At 44.6% G+C, this 24,329-nt stretch overlaps 2 protein-coding genes across 10 annotated transcripts in view; both read left to right on the top strand.

Moving 5' to 3' along the window:
* The window catches only part of DNAAF5 (dynein axonemal assembly factor 5), a 43,765-nt gene extending 33,902 nt beyond the window's left edge, over positions 1-9,863 (top strand). For all 3 annotated transcript variants that reach the window (XM_084818405.1, XM_084818403.1, XM_084818404.1), the window contains exons 10-13: positions 1,486-1,636; positions 4,548-4,695; positions 6,822-7,013; positions 8,848-9,863. In XM_084818405.1, coding sequence (XP_084674531.1) covers positions 1,486-1,636; positions 4,548-4,695; positions 6,822-7,013; positions 8,848-8,993 — 637 coding nt within the window. In that variant the 3' untranslated portion in view covers positions 8,994-9,863. The remainder of the gene's footprint in view (positions 1-1,485; positions 1,637-4,547; positions 4,696-6,821; positions 7,014-8,847) is intronic.
* Positions 9,864-14,729: 4,866 nt separating this feature from the next.
* The window catches only part of SUN1 (Sad1 and UNC84 domain containing 1), a 69,995-nt gene continuing 60,395 nt past the window's right edge, over positions 14,730-24,329 (top strand). For all 7 annotated transcript variants that reach the window (XM_084818374.1, XM_084818369.1, XM_084818372.1 and 4 more), the window contains exon 1: positions 14,730-14,980. The gene's annotated coding sequence lies outside the window, so the exon portion shown is untranslated. The remainder of the gene's footprint in view (positions 14,981-24,329) is intronic.

Genomic DNA, 24,329 nt, shown 5'->3' with positions numbered 1-24,329 from the left:
GGTGCCAGAAGAAAGTAGGAAGGTTGTGATTGGTGGAGGAGGAAAGAAATATCCAGTTTTAAGTTTGTTGATTGATCATTGGGATTGTAAACTTTCAAGCTCTATCTTTGTTATCTCGCTTTTGAATGTTCCCCAGATGTCACACTTCAGAGCAAAGGCATTACAAGAATTGGCTGGTCCTTATCCGTACCCATAGGGCCTTGTGTGGCGCAGAGTGGTAGGCGGCAGTATTGCAACCGAAACTCTCCCCACGACCTGAGTTCGATCCCAGCGGGAGCTGGGTCCCAGGTAGCCAGCTCAGGTCAACTCAGCCTTCTATCCTTCCGAGGTCGGTAAAATGAGTACCCAGCTTGCTGGGGGAAAGGTAGCCATGACTGGGGAAGGCAATGGCAAATCATCCCGCTATAGTCTGCCATGAAAACGCCAGCGCAAGCGGCGTCCCTCTAGGAGTCAGCAATGACTCGGTGCTTGCACAGGAGGAACCTTTCCTATCCATACCCTTGCTGCTGATACTACAGAAGCATGTTTGGACATCTAAAAATTTTTCCTGATTCTGCCTTATGACACAGAGGAAAGTTGAAATTAAGTCTGAGAGAGCCAAATGTTCCATTTGTTGGTTAATCATATGATATTGACCAAATTCGCACATCACAACTAACTGTGAGTTAAACAAACCATAGTTAGCTGTGGCCATGCTCTAGTGAGCAGAGTACACTGCTTCCTGCATACTTGTTGCTTCCATTTTACATCTGGCTTTGTAAATGGCCAGTTCCTGGGTTGTCGTGACGTGTGAGCTCAGCACTTTGGGTTGTTTAGGGTCAAATAACCCAGAGTTTTAACCCAACAAACCATGAGTTCAAACTCTGAGTTCTTTAACTCTTAACAACCCAGAGTGCTGGGTTTACACATCATGACCAGACCCCAGGAACAGGGTATTCCTGGGTTATTTACAAAACCAGATGTAAACGGAAGCAATGACCACCGTGAAGCCGCATACACGCTTGCTTGCTCCCGCTGTACCCTGGTTACCTGCAAACCAGGTTTCCTGTCAAAAGGTGTGTCTCCCCTGTATCAATCATTCTTTTTCATGGTATGCATCACAGCCTCTTCTGGTCAATGGGGAGCGACCTGACCGCAAGAAACCAGAGTAAGGGGCCTATCAGGATGAGAAGAGACGCTATTGGCAGAGCCAGATGCTGAAAGGGTGCCTGCCCTCCCTCCCTCTTCCTGAAACGTTGTTTATACAAAGCTCACTTATTTTACCTCAAAAGAAATTGAAGTAATGAAATACAGTTAACATGCGCTGTCATCATTTAGGGTGTCGTCGTTGCCTCCCCCCCCCCCCCCCGCTTCTTTTTCATGCTCCTTTCTTCCTGTTCTGGCTATCTTGTTTTCAAGACTGAAAATGTGCCTTTTCATCCTCCCAGTCATTCCATCACGTTTGCACAAAGCTTTTATTCTGCTCCTCTTTGTTCTTGGCTTCAGGCAGTTTTGTAACTACCTTGAGATTGTGATAAAAGACATCCTGGCTCCTAATCTGCAGTGGCAAGCTGGAAGAACAGCAGCTGCCATCCGCACAACGGCTGTAGCATGCCTCTGGGCTCTTATTTACAGTGAACTGCTCTCTTCAGAAGAGGTAAACGTTCCCCTCCTCCCCTGTCAGCCATACCCGAAAACCCAGGAAGGAATAGTGTTATCCAGAAATGCAAATCTTCTCTCTCTGTCTTTTCTAAAGAATAAATTAAATTCAAGATTTTGCCAAAGTGCAGCCTAAAATGATGAATTTAGACTATGGTTCAGCATCAGTGGTACTAGGTAGAAAGGAGTTAGTAATGTCCCAATGAGAAAACCACAAAGTTCTAACGTATTGGGTAGGAAATAATATAGAAGTAGATCAAGGCAGCAATCCCAGTACTATTCACTTGCAAACGGGGCTGTGAGGGAGAGCTAGCCCCTTCCTGCAATTCTGAGGTTTGTTTTTTCTTTATCTGTAAGGTGCTAGTCCCTTTACTTATGGCTAGAAGTCCAACACAGGCCCTATTCGATCCAGTTGCTCAGTAAGAAGCGAACCTGCTCCCGCCTTCAGGCCTCTTGGGAAATTTGTGCAAAGGCATTGGGCTGGCTGGCATACATTTGTCCCTTATGTTAAATTGTATTGAAATTATTTAGCAAGTTCCGGGGAGGTGGCGGGGAGGTAATGGCTTATATATTACCGTATTTTCCAATCACTTTTCTACAATTAAATTTGCATACAATTCCGGAAATTAAAAAATGGTCTGTAAGTTTGTGGAATTTGCATGACCCAGAAGACACTGGCCCACTGCAGAATCCACGTGTCAGATTTATAGAAATCAAAGTCATTTGAATCTGTTTCGGATTTCCCCAACATCCCTAGTTAACACTAACCAAAACTCCCATCCTAGCCACAAATTGAAGCCACGGTACCTGTGACTCTATGGAGAAAGTACTGTGTGAACTAGATCTAAACTAGTAGATTTTGTAGCACTTTCTGCAGCAGCAGCAGCAGCAGCAGCACTTCTTCCAGCTGCCTTGGTCATCAGAATCTTAGCCATATCTGTGCACTGCCTGGTTTGTGTTTCCATTTTTTGTGCCTGTGTGCCTGATCAAGGGTAAGGCCTTATTGCAAGGAGGGAGAAACAACTGTGTGAACCAGCCGCCTTAGGGGAGAGAAGGGGAGAGAGAAAGATAAGCTCAGCAAATTCCAACAACAGATAGCAGAGGATGGATACAAATAGATCATAGCTAGGGGGACAAAGGATTGCTTGATGAACTGAACCTCTGAGAATGGAGGGGAAAAGCAACAGTGCACAGAATAGTTTGGAACCTTTGCAGTGGATTGTAAGCAAGGTAATTTATCCCATGTGCCCAGCTTGGCTCGGATTTGATCTTTGTGCTAAATGGTTTCTCCAAGCTGATGCGTGTCCCACTGCCCATGTAGCCGAATGAAACTTAAGCATAGTCGGGGAACATGGGAAGGCCACTGGGGAGACCCCTGTATCAAGCGAAGTGTAAGGGGGGTTATTAGCTGGGAACCTCAAATAATAACAGAGGTGTTGCGTGGTGGATCTGGGGAATGAAACGTTGCTAGGCAACAGGAAAATGGGCAGATAAAATAGTAGGCCAAGGCCCTTCAAAGATTTGATACAACTTGGCAGAGGAGTAACACTAAGTACTTTCTTCCCCTCTCTCTAATGTAAAGTGTGTGGATGAACATTAACTCCCTACATTTTTCTTTCATTAACTCCCTACATTTTTCTTTCATGACATTTGGGTGATCTGTTATAAATGTACTTTGACTTTATTATCTATATTTGGATATTGTGGCTACTTGTAGCTAAGACAATAAAATTGTCTTAACTGACAGATGAAACAATTTGGAAGATTAGACCACAAAAGATCTCCATAAGGTGAATACAGGACAGGCATACGCTACAGCCTTATGTTTTCATTCAAACGGAAATGTTTGTCACATATTCAGAAATGAGAATGAATCTTAGCCGAAAGCAGACTGTGTTATATAGAGGATGTCTTAGGAGAGATTGAGCAGGAGAAAAATGAGGCGGAAGACAGGTATATATGGTTTTAAAAAATGGCTGCAGGATGGGGTTGAGGTGGGTCTCAGGTCTCAGCAGGTTGAATACTGGTTTAGAGCATAAATTTGAACATGAGCACCATCTTCTGGAATACTAAAGAAATGCTAACATTAAAGAATTTAACAGTCTTTCCAACAGCCTGCTAAGGGATGATGGCCATGTCAGGGGGTTGTTGAATTGCTTCCTTAGTTTTTAAACTATGTGCAGCATCCCCTGAAATGTTTGCATTCTGGCTTTACAGAACTATACTGTACCCCCATGGAGCTGAAACAGCAGCTCTAGAGAAAATGAAAAGGCTGTGAGGGATAATGAGGCACATAGCTGGTATCTAAAGAGCTACTTTAAGCACACCAAAGGGCTTGCTCATGTCCCGTGGGGTGTTTTAAATTATTTCCTCCTTTGGCACCAAACCCATATCACAAACTGCTTTTGAATGTCCTCTCAGTTTCAAAAGCAGTTTGACGCACAGCATAACATTTGGGGGGGGGGGGCATGTATAGTTGCTGCTGTATGAGAAACATAAAACCAGATTTCCCCCCTGCAGTTCTTTGGACCTTAGCTTGTAATTTCAGCAGGCCATTTTTATTTCCTGTATACAATAAACCCAAACATAAAGCAATAAGGAAAAAGCATGCTCCCTCCTTGCAGTCCCTTCCCCCCCTAGAGCAAACACACACACGCATACTGAACTGCTCATTGAATTGCATGGTTAGAGCAGGAAGGAGGAATTTGCTGAGAGAACTACCTGTGGAGAGCACTTCCCTTAAGAGATTTGCCTTGTTAACATCTGCAACAGCCCTTGCATTTGGCTGTGTCGTGCTGACTTGAGTGGTTATAATAGGTTTGATGGCAGAAAATGAGCTGATTGCAAGTGGCTGAGAGCTTACTGCAGAACCTTTTTCTTAACCTGGCGATTCTTTTTCTTGCTTTCAGATGCTGAACGTCGGAGAAGTGCTGATGCCTCAGATAATTGCCACACTGGAGGAAGATTCCAAAATGACACGCTTAATGTCTTGTCGAATAATCTGTGTTTTATTAGATGGATGTGGAAAACAGTTTGAACTCAGCAAAATTTATCCAGGTGTGATGTGCAGTGATGGCGGCCAATCTTTTTGACTTTCCATTGTACACAGGACCGGCCCTACCATTAAGCAAAGTGAAGCAGTTGCTTCAGGCAGTAGATGCTGGGAGGAGGCAGCAAGGTGTTAGAAGAGAGAACTGTAGACCATGTGGCCTGCTCTGTGCTCCCTGAGTTAGCCAGCTTTCTTCAGCTGCGGTGGAGGATGCAGTCCCATCATCAGTGTTGAAAACAGATTCATCTGCCAGTCCAGTCAGCTTTGGGGCATGGGACAGGAGGGGGCACCATCTTGTTTTCTGTCTTAGGCAGCGAAATGCCTTGGACCAGTCCTGATGGTATGAGAATGTGACACTTCCATGCAGACAACAGTACAGATGCGTCCTCCTGTACTTTGATGTAGTTTTTCGTTCTAGTCTGCTATACTGTGGAGCAAGCGGCAATGAGGTCCAGGGGAGGCTGAGTGGAGGGCAGGCCTGACTCATTATTGTAGACAGGCCTGTGGACCTCTCTATTCCTGCACAGTTTAGCCAGCCATGTTATACAGTATGATTCTTTTAAAAAAGAAATAAATTACAGGACTTAAAATAATTTCAGAAGGGGCGCAGTGTTGAGTGTAGATGATCGAAGTGACAGCTGACACAAGAGCTCTTATTATGTTTATTGCATTAATGTCCTACCTTTCTCTTGGGGAGCCCAAGGAGAAGCAGGTAGGGTTTCCAAATAGTATCCCATCCAGGCACTGACCAGACCCAGATCTGCTTAGCTCCAGCAAGGGTGCTGCATCATGTGCCTTCAGGCCATGTCCTGGACCACTTGACTGCTCGATGAAAGTTCGATGAAATTTGGGAAAGGCGCTGCTATGTCTGCAGAAATGGCTGCTGGCCACCACAGGCATATTGGTGTATAGCTTGACCGGCAAGGGTTTCTCCCACACATATCACCAAACACATGAGGAAATAAAGCAATTAGTCTGCATATTTGTATTGCCCCTGCAGTAGGCCTCTTAATTTAGAGGTGCCAAGATAGTGATAAGTCAGATCCAGGTTTGCTTACAAGGAGCCTTTATTGAGTACTTACAGCACACAGGCTTACCCAATGGTTGGATCAGACAGTTTCTCTGAATCCAGAGCCATGGGGTAAAATGGGTTTTATACCATACATGTCAGCAGTGAGGCAGCATGACAGAAGCAAGCATTAATTAGCGTTCATTTGCAACTTTCCCAGCATAGGCTAACAGTGCTTGTTTAGAGGGGAAACAATCAGAACTTTCCCAGCACAGCCACCTGTAGCTCGGCATAAACATAGCCTCACTTCTCAGGCACATCCTAGGCCCTGAAAAGACACTAGCCTTCGTTAGCATGGAATGTGCTGAGGCCACGCTATCGACCTTTGAGTCATTTCACATGCTCAGAGGCCCACTAGCAAGGGAATTGCACTTACAATGAACCTAAGCCCAGCATTATAGATCTCTAGGCCCCTCTAAAACTACAGGTGACTTGGTTACATTCCTAGGGCCATTACAATATGTGAAGTCACTCTTAAAGCAGTTCTTCCATCAAATGTGGTTGGGCCAGGAAAAGAAATAGGGGCATAACTTGCCATCCATAAGCACCACTTGTGATTTGCATGGGGAGGACAGATCTTTATGAACAGGAGCACATAGCGGCTCTTCACCTTCTTTTCCAGCTAGATAGTTGAAGAAAATGAAAGAATAAAACAAAGGCAGATTAATGCAATTACTTATTATTGTTTTACTCTATTCTCTTCAACTGTTTGGCTGAAAAAGAATGTTTCATATTGCTTTATGGTGCTATTATTTTGTTATTTTAATTTAAAAGAACTATTTTAATTTTTTGTATGTTACAGGTTTTATATTATGTTTTCTCACATATTTCAGGGTTTTAATTTTTGTGAACTGTCCAGAGAGCTTTGGCTATTGAACCATATAGAAATGTAATAAATGAATGAAATGAAAATGAAATGAATGTTTTTAATTGATTTTTGTGAGTCATCTGCTTAAAAGCTAGTCAGCAGGGTATAAATATTAACTTGTGAACTTCTTCACAACATAGTTTGCATCTGTTCATAAACGTGGTGGCTAACTGTTTATGCTGTTGCTTCTTTTTCAGAACTTTTAAAGCGCTTGGATGATGCATCACATGATGTCCGTCTAGCAGCTGCTAAGGCCTTGATCAGCTGGTTCAGATGTATAAATGATGATGACAAGAAAGTCCTATTGAAAGCCAATATTGAAGTTCTCTATCAGGAACTGTTGGTTCACCTGGATGACCCTGACCAAAATATCCAGTCTGCTGTCTTAGGTAAGGCTTTGAATGAGTTGGGGGGGGGGGGGGTTAAGGAAAGTTGAATTAAGCATACCTGTTCTCTGGAGCAGCAGCCATGAGACCACAATATGCCAAATGAGGGTCAGAAAACAGTGCGGGGGGTTGTTTGGCCTTCCTGGGTATAATATGAAGTATCTGAAATACTTGTGGGCAGTCATGATACTCTGTATGAGAACTGGTCAGCCTTGAGGAGGTACAGTCCCTTGACAGGGGTGCAAGTAAGATATCAAAAGCTAAGTAAAAACCTGGAAGAGAGGCAAGACAGGAAAAAGACAGAGAGGAAAATAATGGGGGGGGGGGTGTCTTGCAGAAGGCACAGATATCCTACTTGAGTCCTGCAAACATCAACTCCCCTTCAAAGTAATTTCTGAATAAGTTCACACAGGTATGACTTAGTTTGATTGTAGTGGTGTGTGGTAAAAACTCTAGAAGTTATGAGAACACACTCTTTTTGTAAATCTGGAATGAATCATCTAATGTACCTTCTTGATTTGACTGTCTGTCTTGGGAGCGGCTTTGCCAGGTGCTTTTAAAAAAAAATATATTTATTTAGGAAGGTTCTCTATGAAAGCTGAAAACTCCTGGCTTGTAAAACATAATTGGTTGACTTGAGGCTATAGTTAGTTACCCATGGGCCCCATTGAAATGAGTGTGAAAAGTTAGTTATGTCTAACTTCAGTTCCATTGATTTCAACAGAACCCAAATTACACTAACTTAATCTAGATCCAACCCAATGTACCCATGCTACTGAAGAGTCATGTATCTTAAAATAGCAGTGCAAAATTTCATTTTAACTCCTTTGACACTGAAAATAGGCTTGGCTTTACACAGTATCTGAGCCCCATGCACACAACCGTAGGGTTGAATTGCACTGGGATACCTCATTGCAGGGGCAACAGTGCATATAAAATTTCACTTTGCCACAGCCGTATGCAAGACTTTCCCCGTGACTTTCAGTGGAGGCAACAGCATGAATAAAATGCATGAACAAAAGTTTCAAACTTGCATGGGGCTAGTACATGGGGATCTGGATTGAGTTGGCTGCATTAAAATATAGGCTGGAATCCAAACAGGCACTTTAGGTGATCCAGTTGGATATTTTGTTGTTGTTGTAGTAGTTATTATTAAAACAGCAGATACATATACACCTTCCAACTGCCAAATCACAAACAGCTTTTGAAACTCCCCCGTTTTCAAAAAAACATTACCATGCAACCTAGGATGGTTTTCTTTAAGAAACCTTCAAGTGTGCAGGAATGTGTCTCTGGACCATAGCCATAATATTATTTACTTTGTCTCTGGCGCAATGCTGGTGGACACTGAAACTAATACAAATCATTGCTTGTGGGCAACAATGTAAATAAATTATGTTGTGCATTAAAGACATGATTCTAGTTTTTATAGTTCTGTTTTATATGATCAGCCTCATAATTTTTTTTCAACAAGAGAAGGGAGGTTTGTGACAAAAAAATATTTTACCCTTCCTTTCTAAAGGTCAGTTTTGAGGCCAGGCCTTCTCCCATTTCACAATATAAATGTTTTGCTTCCCATACAAATCTACCAGGACGACAGGAACTTGTTTTAGAGTTTCATCATTACAGTCAATTGTCAACATGTGCTTATAATCATATGTTGTCTCAGATCATTCCATCTGCTTCAGAAACCTGTTCAAACATACTAAGAAATCTAATGGACCACTTCCTTGAAATTCTTTTAGACCATTGGTGATCTGGAATTGTCTCAGAATAACTACATGCTTTCTGCACCAAGAAAGTAGTTTTTGTAACTGTAGAAATTTATGTTTTGCAGATACTTTAAAAGAAGGAGGTATTCTCTATCCAGACATCTTGGCAAAAGAAATTGAAGCAGTTGTGCACAAACATCGCACTCCAACCTACTGTGATCAGTTGCTGCAGCACATTGAATCAACAGGCTGGAGATATTCTGAATCATAAAGGTCTTAGTGGTGCTGCATGAGCCCTGTCTTATATTAGGATGGAGCCATCCCATATGTACCATACAAAGTTGACACTTCAATAAATGGAGAAGTTTAAGCTGGTACAGGCTGAGATTTCTATATATATATATTTTATAAAACTGATAGGCAAAAGATCTCAACTTTTTACAGAAAATATTTGAAAGGCATGGTTATGAATAAGATTGTTCCCTGTTAATTTGCCCTACAGTATTTATTGAGTCTTTAACACTTCTGCTGTGACACTTAAGATGCCAGAATGACATTTAAATGAGTCAATCTTACAAGTTACTATGCTGTTGGTAAGATCCATATCTCAAAGAATTGAAGATCTTTTGTTAAAGGGCAGCCTTCTCCAGCCTGATGCCCTCCAGGTAGGGATGTCGGAGAATTTCTCCACGAATCTCCGGGAGGCCGAATGCCAACGCATTCACCACCCCCCCCCCGGGATGGGACTTACCTCGTGTGAATGTCCCTCTCGGCGGCAGGTCCCGGCAGCGTTTCGGCGGCGAGGGCGGCGGCCGGTCTTCCGACCGGCTGCCACCGCCGCCGTTTCCCAGTAAAGTAAAAAAAAAAAAAAAGTGATAGGCTACGTAACGATTAACGTAGCGTATCATGGCTAGATTTTCAAAGTCAGCCGTGATAGGCTACGTAAATCTTTACGTAGCCTATCATGGCTGACTTTGGAGGGGAAAAAAAAAAGCACGTACACAAATGGCGGCGCCCATGGGCACCGCCATTTGCGTACGTGCTTTTTTTTTCTTCTTTCAAAGTCAGCCGTGATAGGCTACGTAAAGATTTACGTAGCCTATCATGGCTGACTTTGAAAATCTAGCCATGATACGCTACGTTAATCGTTACGTAGCCTATCACGTTTTTTTTTTTTTACAATTTACTTTTTTATTTCGCAGCCGGGGAGACGGGGCGCTCCTCCCCGGCCAGAATTTCAGGGGGAGAAATGGAGCGCCTCCCCCCCCACCGAAAACAGCTGTGGGACCAGGTAAGGGACTTTTGTCCATCCTTACCTCCAGGTCTTTTGGACTACAATCCCGTGCATTCCTAACCAGCTGACTGGAACTACTGGGAATTGAAGTCTGAAACATCTGGAGGGCACCAGGTTGGGAAAGGATGTTCTAGGGACACCTGTCAATAACCCAAATGCTTACCAAACGGCAGAATTCAAATCTATTTTTAACCTTGTTTTTTTTAAGTACTGCTATTGTATCTCTGAAGCATGAGGCATTTAGCTCCCAGGCCTAGACCATCTTTACTGCAAAGAGGAGTGGCAACTGTTTTGCATTGAAATTAAGGCTGAATGTGTCCAATGTGCCAGTTTCCGATATGCGTACATGGCAGTGGACCATTCAACAACAAATTGAAATGCATGTTACTACCTTTTAAATAATCAGAAATACCTAATATTCTGAGTATGTATCATTATACTGCATTGGATTATGATGGGATGAGTAGCAGTATTGATCTGTGAAACATTATTTGGCAGTCTGCATTCCAAGACAGGTTTCAATAAGGGATTAATGAATTGCAGAAGGGGAACAATAAGTGGTATTTCTTGATATTCATTACAATTTGGCTTGCTACAAATGTTTGCTTTCTATACCTCAGTGCCTTTATAAAATGAACAGTTACTTTTATTCATTGGTTGTGCTGCAGCTAATTGAACTCTCATTTTAGCCAACAGTGTTTGAAATTTTTAACATTTGCTATTTGGTTTCTTAATATATATTACATTTTGTGATAAAGTATGTGTCTGTGTAGTGTGTGGGTGTTTCAGCTTCTTCAGTGACACCACTGGATTTCAAACTGGGCATTACGAGCCAAGTTCTAAGAATGTTGGAGGAAAGAAGGAGATACTTACTATATATGATTGCAAGAGTATATGTAAATGCCCCCCAAGATAAAGCCACATGGTTTTAGGATGTTTAGGGAACAATCCTATGCATCTTTAGACAGAGAAAAAGCCTACAAATCCCAGCATTCCCCAGTCAGCATGGCTGGCTGGGGAATGCTGGGAGTTGTAGGCCTTTTCTCTGTCTAAAGTTGCATAGGATTGCATCCTTAATCTGAATATCCAGAACTGCATCAAAGTAAATAGCAAGAGGCAGGATAAATGTAAGAAATACAATCAGAATAGCTTACATCAGGGCCCTCTAGATGTTGTTGGACACTAACTACGATCAGCCCCACCCAGCATGGTCAGTGGCTAGAGATTATGGGAGTTGTAGTTTTCCTGGAGGAAAAAGCTATTAATGGCTACTAGTGTTGATAGCTATGTGCTACCTCCAGAACCAGAGGCAATGAGCCTATGTACACCAGTTGCTGGGGGACATGAGTGGGAGGATGCCATTGCACTCGTGTCCTGCTTTTGGGTTCCTGGTCAACAGCTGGTTGGCCACTGTGTGAACAGAATGCTGGACTAGATGGACCATTGATCTGATCCAGCAGGGCTCTTGTTATGTTCTTAGTCAGACAACATCTGGAGGGTCACATGTTCGCCACTCCTAACCCACACTGATGGGGCAGGGGTGGGGGCAGATTTAAGTTCTGCCAGTGAAGACAAATGATGCAGCAACATTGCTTGAGCTAAATAGATCTGAACCGGGATGAGAGAGTTTCTGAAAATGTTACACGTTACCTTGAGTGCTATCATGGTAGAAATGTTCTTTCTTTGTTACATTTTTTCCCACCCTCCTTCATCGGAAGCTGCCTTGTACGGATTCAAACTGTGGTCCATCTAGCCCAGTAGTGTCGACTGGCAGCAGCTCTCCAGAGTTTCAGGCAGGAATTCTTCCAGTCCTATTGTGGGCAATTGAATTTGGGACCTTCTGCATGCAAAGCATGTGCTCTACCGCTGAGCTGTGACAGCATATATGGTTATTCCTCTTCTCTTTATCCGCACAACAATCCTGTGAGGTAGATTAGGCTGAGAGATGGTGAGTGCCGCAAGGTGAACTTCATGGTTGAATGGGGATCTGAACCTGGGTCTCCCCAGTTCTAGTCCAGTACTCCAATGACAATATAAATGTAATAAATAAAATAGAATAAAACATAGGCACCCCATTTTCCTTCTCAGCAGTGGCACCTCAAGAGTCCAATGCTTTTCCCAGGAAGAACCACTCTGGTGCCTATTTTGTCATCTTTTCAGTGCCAGGCAAAAGCATTCCCCCCACATGCCTTTTAATATTTTTCAATCCCTCTAAAATTGGTTTTGTGCTGCTTTTTGTGCTGTTTTATTTCTTATGTAGTTTTCATGACATTTTAAAAAGTATTTTATTGATACTTGTACGCCAATCTGGTGAAAAATCTTTCCAAAGGGCAAGGTATACATTTCATAATCAATTTTTTATAGTTTATTTATAAAATCATTTATACTGCTCTTTGCTGCCATAACAAGCGTCCCAGAGGCAGCTTACCATTAAAATTACAATTAATACAATAAGGGTGCAATCCTATGCATGTTTAGACAGAAAAAAATCCTACAGCTCCCAGCATGCCCCATCCAGCATGGCTGGCTGAGGCATGCTGGGAGTTGTAGGACTTCTGTCTGTCTAAACAAGCATAGGACTGCACTCTAAACGTTGTAATACAGTAAGATCTAAGCAATTAAAGGTACAATACTATACATGTTAAGATAGACAAAAGTCCTACAATTCCCAGCATTCCCCAGCCAGCTCAGGATGCTGGGAGTTGTAGGACTTCTTCCTGTCTAAACTTGAATAGCATTGCACCCTACACTAAATAAATATATGAAACTGATTTAGGACAGAGTGAGCAGACCTCAGGCTTGCGTGATTTACTTTGTGTGGGGTTTTTTGTTTACTAGAACCCCAAGATCTGCTAACCTGGTGCAGAAAACATACACTTCGAATTAAAACCATCTGAGCCCAGGAATTTATTTGAGTAGCAAAAGCGAAGGAAGCTTCCACCCAGAAATCCACTCCTGATTCTTTATCCGCCCCCAGTTTGCTTCATTTCAACAATATAATCTGGGGCAGGGGGAGTCGTTTTATTCCTGTTGTTGTTAAACAAACCAGATTCAGAAATCCTTGCTGATCTACTGCCAATCACCCAGAGATCTACGAGCAGATCCAGATCTTCCTTCTTCCCACCCTTGATTTAGGGGGCGAGGGGGAGACCCTTGAGCATGGGCATGGTCTCCTCACCCCTGAGGCACCACCAGGACAGCCTTCCCAAAGCTAGTATCCTCCAGAGGTTTTGGGCTACAACCTCCATACCCCCCCTCAGCCAGCCCCAAGTTGTTGTTCAGTCGTTTAGTCGTGTCCAACTCTTCGTGACCCCATGGACCATAGCACGCCAGGCCTTCCTGTCCTCCGCTCTCTCCCGGAGTGTGCTCAAGTTCATATTCATTGCATCGGTGATGCTATCTAGCCATCTCATCCTCTGCCGTCCCCTTCTCCTTTTGCCTTCAGTCTTTCCCAGCATCAGGGTCTTTTCTAGAGAGTTTTCTCTTTGCATTAGGTGGCCAAAATATTGGAGCTTCAGCTTCAGGATCTGTCCTTCCAATGAGCACTCAGGGTTGATTTCCTTTAGGATTGACTGATTGGACCTCCTTGCAGTCCAGGGGACTCATAAGAGTCTTCTCCAGCACCACAGTTCACAAGCATCAATTCTTCGGCACTCAGCCTTCCTTATAGTCCAGCTCTCACAGCCATACATTGCTACTGGGAAAACCATAGCTTTGATTATGCGGACCTTTGTCGGCAAGGTGATGTCTCTGCTTCTTACTATGCTGTCTAGGTTTGCCATAGCTTTCCTCCCAAGGAGCAAGCGTCTTTTAATTTCATGGCTACAGTCACCGTCTGCAGTGGTCTTGGAGCCCAAGAAAATAAAATCTGTCACTGCTTCCAGTTCTTCCCCAACACAATGGGAAAGACTAGAGATCCCTTCAAGAAAATCGGAGTTGTCAAGGGAACGTTTTGTGCAAAGACAGGCATGATAAAGCACAAAGAAGGCAGGGACCTCACAGAAGCAGATGAGATTAAGAAGAGGTGGAAAGAATACACAGAAGAACTACACAGGAAATATCTGAATGTCCCCGATAGCCATGATAGTGCCGTCACTGAACTTGAGCTGGACATCCTAGAGAGTGAAGTCAAGTGGGCCTTAGGAAGCATTACTAACAACAAAGCTAGAGGAGATGACAGTATTCCAGCCCAAGTTAGTGCCTTGCAGATATGTTGGACTACAATCCCCATAAACCCAAGCCAGCCCCAAATTGGTGCCTTGCAGATGTAGGACTTCAACTCCCATAACCCCCCGGTCACCCAAGTTGGTGTCTTGTGGATGTGTTGGACTACCACTCCCATGCCCCCTTCAGCCAGCCCCAAGTTGGTGCCTTGCAGATGTGTCGGACCACCATTCCCATAATCCCCCCCCCGAAGCCAGCCCCAAATTGGGGCCTTGCGAATGTGTTGGGCTACAACTCCCACCTCACCCCCCTGAGGCACCCCCAGCACAGCCTTCCCAAGGCTGCTGCCCTCCAGATATTGCGCTACAACACCCATAACCCGGCCAGACTTGGGGGGGGGGGGCGGGTCATGAGAGCAGTCGTCCAGCACATCTGGCAGGCACCAGCTCGGGGGGGGGGCGGCTGCGGCAGGATGGCGCCCGACAACATCTGGGGGCGTGACGAGCGGGGAGGGGGCGTGGCTTAGGAAGCCGACCCCTTCCCCACCCCATTCCAGCGGTGGCTGCTGAACCCATGCCGACGGATAACGGCTGAGGCGGCCGAAGACACGGGGCGAGAGGGAAGGGAGGAGGCGGGAGCGGCCCACCCTTCCTCCGGCTCCCTCAGCCGAGCGGAGGAGGCGGCGGCGGCGGCGGCGGCCCGTAAAGGGCGCGAAAGCGACGCTCCCCTCCTCTTTCTCCTCAGGCGCGCCCGCGGCGAGCCCGAAGCGGCGCCGAGGCGCGCGCCCGCCCGCGTGTCAGGTAACTAGCGGCGGAGCGGCCGCCACGCGCGCCCTGCCCGCCCCTCCCGCCCCGTGCTCCTTTCCTCTCTTCCCGCCCTTTTTCAGTCCTGGGGAATAGAGGTGGTGGGCTCGGAAGCTGTGGGGGGGAGAGAGGAGGCTGGGGGCGGCGGGGAGACTGGCTCCAGCCTTGTCATCTTGCCCCAGGTTCAAGCCGCCCTCGTCCCTCAGGCGCTTGGCGGCGTGTAATTTCTATTTATTTATTCGTTCGTTCGTTCGTTCTTTTCGTTCCTACGCCGCCCAATGGCCGAAGCTGCCTGGGCGGTTCATAAACATTAAAAGCGCAGAGCGCGGCATAAAGCGAGACGAAGTATGAAAGCTCAGAACTGCGGTATAAAAGTACAACCTAGCACCAAACGCAGGGATTTAAAGCAGCAAAGCTAAAAGGCTAGGATGCCAAAATGCATCCTAAAATGCATCTTAAAAGCGCAGAGCGCGGCATAAAGCGAGACGAAGTATGAAAGCTCAGAACTGCGGTATAAAAGTACAACCTAGCACCAAACGCAGGGATTTAAAGCAGCAAAGCTAAAAGGCTAGGATGCCAAAATGCATCCTAAAATGCATCTTAAAAGCACAGAGCGCGGCATAAAGCGAGACGAAGTATGAAAGCTCAGAACTGCGGTATAAAAGTACAACCTAGCACCAAACGCAGGGATTTAAAGCAGCAAAGCTAAAAGGCTAGGATGCCAAAATGCATCCTAATGCATCTTAAAAGCGCAGAGCGCGGCATAAAGCGAGACGAAGTATGAAAGCTTAGAACTGCGGTATAAAAGTACAACCTAGCACCAAACGCAGAGATTTAAAGCAGCAAAGCTAAAAGGCTAGGATGCCAAAATGCATCCTAAAATGCATCCTAATGCATCTTAAAAGCACAGAGCGCGGCATAAAGCGAGACGAAGTATGAAAGCTTAGAACTGCGGTATAAAAGTACAACCTAGCACCAAACGCAGAGATTTAAAGCAGCAAAGCTAAAAGGCTAGGATGCCAAAATGCATCCTAAAATGCATCCTAATGCATCTTAAAAGCACAGAGCGCGGCATAAAGCAAGACGAAGTATGAAAGCTTAGAACTGCGGTATAAAAGTACAACCTAGCACCAAACGCAGAGATTTAAAGCAGCAAAGCTAAAAGGCTAGGATGCCAAAATGCATCCTAAAATGCATCCTAATGCATCTTAAAAGCACAGAGCGCGGCATAAAGCAAGACGAAGTATGAAAGCTTAGAACTGCGGTATAAAAGTACAACCTAGCACCAAACGCAGAGATTTAAAGCAGCAAAGCTAAAAGGCTAGGATGCCAAAATGCCGGGAAAATAAAGGAGTACAGCGAAGGCGTCAGGCGGGCCTCTCTAGGCAGAAAAGGCCCTCTTCCTGGTACCCACCTCGCTTCCTTTGGCAGGGGCTTCTGGAGATTCAGGGCGCAATCTGTGCATTGTTTAGACAATGCATGTTTAGACAGAGAAAAAGGCCTACAGCTTGTAGGCCTTTTTCTCTGTCTAAACATGCATAGGATTGTGCCCTTAGTTATATCCCGCCTTTTTTCCTCCAAGGAACCCAAGGCGGTGTATGTAACCCTCCTCTCTATTTTATCCTCACAACAACAACCCTGTGAGGTGGGTTGGGCTGAGAGTCTGTGACTGGCCCAGAGTCACCCAGTGGGCTTCCAGGGCTGAGTGGGGACTAGAACCCAGATCGCCTGGCTCCCAGTCCAGCACTCTTAAGCACTACACCACACTGGCTCTCAGGAGTCTTATATAAGGAGTCTCTTTGATAATCTCTAGCGGATTGTTTTAAATTGGGATATATGTTGTTGGTGTGCGCGCGCTATTTGTTCTATGTCAGTACGTGAATGGTTTTATGCTTGATACAACGGATTTTAATGTGTGTGTTTTTATTTTTAAAGAGCTTCGGCTATGGGGCTCTATGGAAATACAATAAATGGAATGGAATGGCTGCGCCACCTCCTCCTGAGGAAGAACGTCCCTTCTCTGCCTGGACTCCCAGGTCCTTCGCCTCAGCTGACTGGAAGTTTCATTTCATTTATTGTATTTCTACCACCCCATAGACGAAGCTCTCTGGGCAATTCACAAAAATTAAGTTGAGGTGAATTGTCTTACTTAGGGAGCAATCCTATGCATGTTTAGACAGAAAAAGGTCCTACAACTCCCAGTGTTCCCCAGCCAGCACTGCTGGCTGAGGAATGCTGGGAGGTGCAGGACTTTTTTGCATCCTTACAGACTAAAGGCCTTCTTGAGTAAAGCGGACTTTGCCTGCCAGCCGGAAGGACAACAGAAAGGGAGCAAATCTGGACAGGGGGATGAATGCCACCTCATTACTTCAGCTTTCCCCAGTCATGTGCCCCTCACCAATACCAGCCTGCCCACATTTTAAGAGCAGGAACAGAGGCTCTTCTTGCTTGCCCACCTTTGAGGGCAGTTAGATGGGTAAGTACACGAGAAAGAGCCTTTTCTGCAGTGGCTCCGCACCCTTAGAACAAATTGCCATCGAGGGTCCGTTTAGGAAGGCTCTGAAAACCTACTTGTTTGCTCAGGACGTTTCCTGATTATGTGCATGTGTTTTTGTTGTTGTTTTTTAGATAGTTGTTTTTATGAGATGGTATCAACCTATTTTATTGTTGTAAGCTGCCTTGTGGGGGCTTCTGCCCTCAAGCCAAAGCGTAGCTGGCTTGGGAATGGTGGGGGTTGTAGGACTTTTTTCTGTCTAAACATGCATAGAATTGCTCCTTAAATAAATAATAAATACCTACTGTGCTGACTGGGGGATGCTGGGTGTGGCAGTTCAGCACATCTGGAGGGCACCAAATTGGGGAAGGCTGCATGTTTCCTGGTAAAGTGTGTGTGCGTGGGGGGGGATTTCCTCTTCCCACACACACCAGAGTAGAGAAGGGGGAATGGGGCAGGGGAGAGAAATCATATCATGCTTCTTGATTGTGACCTTGTATCCCCATGTTAGCCGTACTTAGAATAGATCCTTGAAATGAACAGGACTTAAGTTAAATTAACATTGGGTACAACCCTGTGTGTGTGTTTCACTTCCTGCCAGGATTAAAAGAAAAATCAAAGGAAGATGTGTTGGTCCATGGGGGACAAAAAAAAAAAATCCAACATCCACAGTCAGGCACTACCTTTCTTAGCGTCACCCAAGAAACATCCCCCCAAAGCCAGTCAACTTTTGAGTTCTACAGAATTCTTAACTGGGCTGGATGTTTTCAAAAGTGGGAGAGGAAAAAGCAGGGTTGTTATTATTCCAGTTGTACTCTGCCTTTCCTCTGAGGAGTCCAGGGCAAGATGCCCTGAGTTCAAGTCTGCACACAGCCATGAAACTCAGGCTGGTTGTTGTGTCTTGATCCAACCAGTCTCACAGAGTTGTTAGGATAAAATAGGAGAGAACCAAGTATGCTACCCCAAGCTCCTTGGAGGAAAGGCAGAATATTATTATATATTATTATTAACAACATCAAATCAGTGTTTTTCATGCACATGTGGTTTTGCTTAACATCCAAGCCTGATAAAGAGTTCTGGAAAACTCAAAACAGGCCTCTTAAATTTCCAGTTTTTTCATTCACCTCAAACTCTGATATGAGATTTTCCTTTAAAAAAAAAAAATCTATATAAACCACTCCCCATGGCCTACTCCCGGTTTTCCTGTTTTTAGACAAGTGTATTCTGTCAGGCATGTTAAGATTGACTTCAGTTTTTGTGTTACTGCTTCTGTTTTTTAATGCTGATTTGTTCCATATGAGTCTTATTTCACTTATTTTTAATCTGTGTTTTACAGTTGCAATGTTTCTTGTAAACTGCTTTGGGGCTGGGGATCAAGTGGAGTATAAATAACTTTAACACAACACTAAAACTAGCCATAGCTATGTGTAAGTTAAATAATCTCATATTCTTCCCCTCTTCACCCCTACCTTCATTTCTCTGTGTAGTAATTACAGATTGTAAGCCCATCCAGGACTGGGACATTTCCTCTTATACTTTTTTACGGTGTTATGCACATAGATGGTGCTATGTATATCAATAAATAATACCTCTGCTTATCTTTCCCCCTTCTTTTTTCTTGCATCTTTCCATACCACCAGCATCCCATATTTTAGCTTTACCTTCTCTTTCTCCTGCTATTTAAAATTGATGGGATTATTTAGTGGTAATGCCTCCTGTCAGAAAGGCAATTAGCAAAGGAAAACAAAAAACACATTCTAGATTGGCCCATGAACCAGTTTTGAGTTCTGACCCACTTCAAAAGACTCCCTTAATTATTCCTGTGGAGCCATTAACTCTGATCTGGGTTCTGCAGCCCAGACTTCTTACTGGATCTTTCAGTGCTTTTGGGGAGGGGGTATTGGTATGTTTGTCTCCTTTTCATGCACTTTCTTGTGCATGTTCCAAATTGCTTGACACTACAAATGTTCAAGCTCAAGAACTGAAAGCCTTGTTCTGTCAAACAGCAGATGAGGTGATAAAGATGTCTCTTTGTTCATTAAAATTGAGTGCCAAGGGTATGATCTTGTCCGTGTGGCATGAGAGACTGTTTCCCATTAGATCCCTAAGATGAACCTTCTGAAAGCATTACCTTAAAGATCATCCATGCATGAAGTTGGTCCTTCAAGGGCATACAGAGAGGTAACAAGGGGTTGTTACTAGATACCAATAACAGGGGTTCTGTACATTTAATAGTTTTGTAGATGAGGACGTTTTGGCAGGTTCAGCTTGTCATGACACAAGCTGCAGGGGTGACAGAGCTTGACCTGCTGAGATTACTTCTTCCAAACAGTTATTGAAAGTATAGGAGCCCTGTTTTCTATTGTATCTAGTCACCTTACCAGCCTTGTCTGAGGACCATGCTGAGCGTTTCAATTTTTCTTCTCACAAAGTGCTTCTGGGTAGGAAAATGTATGAAGGCTGGATCTGTATATCATCACGTATGATGATAACAATTGTAATTTAGCCACCTGTGTGTGGCCAAAGATGCAGTGAAAAAGAATATCTGAGTGCCACATGTAACAATCTATGTGTAGTTTTCCTATGCAAGTTCCTTTTCATTGACAAAAAAGTCATAATGTTCGGATTATCTTTTGGGTGTCATTTAGAGGCCAGGGATATTTTTAGGCTGTTGTCTATACTTACCTGCTCTGAGCTGCTGGATAGGGTGAGTTATGAGCTCACATAAATTAATATCCAGTTCAAGCTGCCCAGCATACTTAATATGGAAAATGCTTTAGCTCAGTGGTAAAGCACATGTTTTGCACGTACAAGGTTGGGGAAGGGCCATTGCTCATTGGAAGTGCCCCTGCTTTGCATGCAGAAGGCCCCAGGTACAATCCCTGGCATCTCCAGATAGGTCTGGGGAAAAGTCCTGTCTGAGATCTGGAGAGCTGCTACCAGTTAGCATATAGAATGGATGCGGAATGTGTGGCCTTCCAGATCTTAGTGGATTACAACTTCCTTCAGCCTTTGCCAGCATAGCCAATGGTGAGGGATGATGGGAGTTGCAGTCCAATAAAATCTGGAGTGCCGCTCATTCCACATCCCTGGACCACTGGTCTAACTTGAGACGAGGCAGCTTCTTATGACCACTTCCATTCCTGTGCTCCTCCACAGCTTTTAAGATCATCAGGAAATACTTTTAAGTACACAGTTTATGTACCAAATCAGGGCTGCATGTGTGCGCAAGAAAAGCATTCTTGACTGTTGCTCAACTTCAGAGGTCTCGTCAGTGGAGACTCACCAAAGTCTGAGCCTATGCATCTTCCAAAATTGGTGTGAGATGCTCTTATTCAAGTTATTTCGTGACCAATGATGAGGTAGAATAGTTAGTTTACTGTTACCCGCCTTGAGTCCTTGGGTTGGAGAAGGCTATGCCCAATAAATAAATAGGAAAGTTGTTTGAGGTGGAAGTTGTTTGAGATGAGAGGTGTCCCACCCCCCAGCACTTTCATTAAGAAACTTCTTTATTTCAATAACTCTGGACAGAATACAACATAAGAAACGAGGAATATGAAGGGCTGATTTAACTTTTCAGTGAGAGAGGCATAACTGTTGCTGCTTTAATAGAAGCATAGCTTCCAAATCTCAGGAAGTACTAGTCCCCCTCTACTCAGCACTGGTTATTTATTTATTTATTTATTATTAAATTTATTAATCGCCCATCTGGCTGGTCACTCAGCCACTCTGGGCGATGTACAACATACAATAAAAACAGTTTAAAACAATAAAATTCTACAATAAAAACATTTTCTAAAATACCCTAACCCACCCCAAATGCCTGCCTGAACAACAACGTTTTTAATGCACAACGGAAGCTCATTAAAGAGGGGGCATGACGGAGTTCCCTAGGGAGGGAGTTCCACAGAGTGGGGGCCACCACAGAAAAGGCCCTCTCCCTCATCCCCACCAGTATAGCTGTCCTGGCTGATGGGACAGAGAGAAGGCCAACTGAGGCTGATCTTGTTAAGCGGCTGGAGGTGCTCCTTAAGATAGGCTGGGCCGGAACCATATAGGGTTTTAAAGGTCAAAACCAACACCTTGAATTTGGCCCGGAAAACAACTGGTAACCAGTGCAACTCCTTCGGCACTGGAGTGATGTGATCACACCAGCGGCTGCCTTTAATCAGGCGAGCCGCCGTGTTCTGTACCAGCTGCAGTTTCCGAACCGTCTTCAAGGGTAACCCCACGTAGAGCGCATTACAGTAGTCTAAACGAGAGGAGACTAGGGCATGTACTACCGATGGGAGCAGATGGTCGGGAAGGAAGGGGCGCAGCCGCCATATCAGATGGAGTTGATACAGTGCTGTCCGGCTCACAGCTGACACCTGAGCCTCCATGGACAGCTGGGAGTCCAAAGTGACCCCCAGGCTGCGGACCTGGTCTTTCAAGGGTAGCCGTACCCCATTCAACACCAGGTCAACATCCCCCAGCCTCCTCTTGTCTCCCACCAAAAGTACCTCAGTCTTGTCAGGATTCAGCTTCAGCCTATTCCTCCCCATCCAGCCACTCACCGTCTCCAGACATTTCGACAGGGATTCTACGGCCAACCTTGGTGAAGATTTAAACGAGAGGTAGAGCTGCGTGTCATCCACATGTTGATGACACTGCACCCCAAACCTCCTGATGATAGCCCCCAGCGGCTTCACATAGATGTTAAATAGCATCAGGGAGAGGATGGAACCCTGTGGCACCCCACAAGTGAGTGGCCACGGGTCCGAAACCTCCTCTCCCAGTGCTACCCTCTGGTATCTGCCGAAGAGGAAGGACCGGAACCACCGCAATACGGTATCCCCAATGCCCAACCCCTCCAGGCAGTCCAGGAGGATACCGTGGTCAACGGTATCGAAAGCCGCTGAGAGGTCAAGGAGAACAAGGAAGGAGCATTCACCCCTATCCAGAGCCCTCCTCATATCATCTACCAAGGCGACCAAGGCCGTTTCTGTCCCATGCCCAGGCCTGAAGCCTCATCTGGAGTACTGTGTCCAGTTCTGGGCACCACACTTTCAGAAGGATGCAGACAAGCTGGAGAGGGTTCAGAGGAGGACAACAAAGATGATCAGGGGACTGGAAACAAAGCCCTATGAAGAGAGACTGAAAGAACTGGGCATGTTTAGCCATGAGAAGAGAAGACTGAGGGGAGAGATGATAGCGCTCTTCAAGTACTTGAAAGGTTGTCACAGAGAGGAAGGCCAGGATCTCTTTTCCATCATCCCAGAGTGCAGGACATGGAAGAATGGGCTCAAGTTACAGGAAGCCAGAGTCCTGCTGAACATCAGGAGAAACTTCCTGACTGTTAGAGCAATACGACAATGGAACCAATTACATAGGGAGGTAGTGGGCTCTCCCACACTGGAGGCATTCAGGATGAGGCTGGACAGCCATCTGTCGGGGATGCTCTGACTTGGATTCCTACATTGAGCAGGGGGTTGGACTCAATAGTCTTGTAGACCCTTCTAACCCTACTATTCTGTGATTCTAGCTCTATTATATTTTATAATAAAAACACTGATAGCACTTTGTAGATACGTAGCTATACTGTATATGTTCCCATTTCCTTGAAATATAACAACAGAGCAGAAACTCCAAAAAAATGATAAGTGCATTATATTCAAACACACACCTCTCACATTGGAATGTGGTACAGTTAGTACTGTAAGGGTAGTCCAGGCTCACAGGGTTTTAATGGAGTTCTGATTTGAACAGCAGCAGCTGGTGCCTTCTGTCTCCTTGGCAGATAAATGCCCTGTCCACAAAAGAGCAACAAACGGTTCTCTGTGCCTTTGCTATTTGTGGTTCTTTGCTCCACTGTGGTCTGGGGGGTTTCTATTAGACAGCTAGTAAACAGAACTACACTTTATCTGGGCTAAGAGATTTTCAAATGAAAAGATGCCCTTCTGGTAGTGTTGGTACAACTGCATTGGATTGGCATCTTGCTGGACACTGGTGATGTATTTTTGTCAACAATGGAGAGTTTGACAATGGGTTGCCTAAATGCCAGGAGACACATGGTGATGTCTCCAGTAGTAATATTTTTATTGCTGTGGCTGCTGGAATTATAATGCCATTGGCAGCAGTGAATTAAATCTCTAAGGAACTCTTGGGTATGGCATATTCTTGAGCTTTGTACCAATAGCACTGGTTTACCATGGACATTTTGTATGAATATTTGTAATGTTCTTCTTGCACATTGTCTCTGTGATATTAGTATGATTACATGGTTCTGAAGTATAGATATGGACTTGGTGATACTTCAGGCCAGGCCAAAGACATAAAGCTATTGGCAGCACAGCATGGAACATGCTGGTGCCAGCATGACATTAAGAAATGGAAAATGAAGTGTGCATACAAGTCTTTGAGGAGGATGTAGAAACAAGCAGAATTTACTTAAGACAGTTTTGGGGTGTGCAGTTATGGCACTAGAGGTCAGACATAGTACATTACTAGGTGAGAAAAGACTGATCTATATACTGTCCTGTTTTCTCAGATTTTTCCATGATCATTAGTTATATCCATGGATATAACTATCAATTCTTTCTCTCAATTTATCAATTCTTTCTCTCCTTTTTTTTTTAATAGTCTAAGGGCCACTAAAAAGGTTAAACAAAAAATCTTTAATTGAAAGCACTTATACATAGACAACTTATACATAAATTGTGGTAGAGGGGGTAAAGGCCCCCCAGTTCGTTGACTAGCTGATGGTCCGACAAATCAGCTAGACACAGGTAAGCTTCTGGATCAGACATGTGTTTATTACGAGGCTCGCAGGCACTCTGTCAGCAAAGGGGCAGAGAGGCCAGAACATTCAGT

This window comes from Heloderma suspectum, chromosome 12, assembly GCF_057233095.1.
Source record: "Heloderma suspectum isolate Gila_16-S chromosome 12, 16-S_ref, whole genome shotgun sequence".
Lineage (NCBI taxonomy): Eukaryota > Metazoa > Chordata > Lepidosauria > Squamata > Helodermatidae > Heloderma > Heloderma suspectum.
The sequence above is the reverse complement of the archived record's forward strand: the minus strand, read 5'-3'. Positions and strand labels throughout refer to the sequence as shown.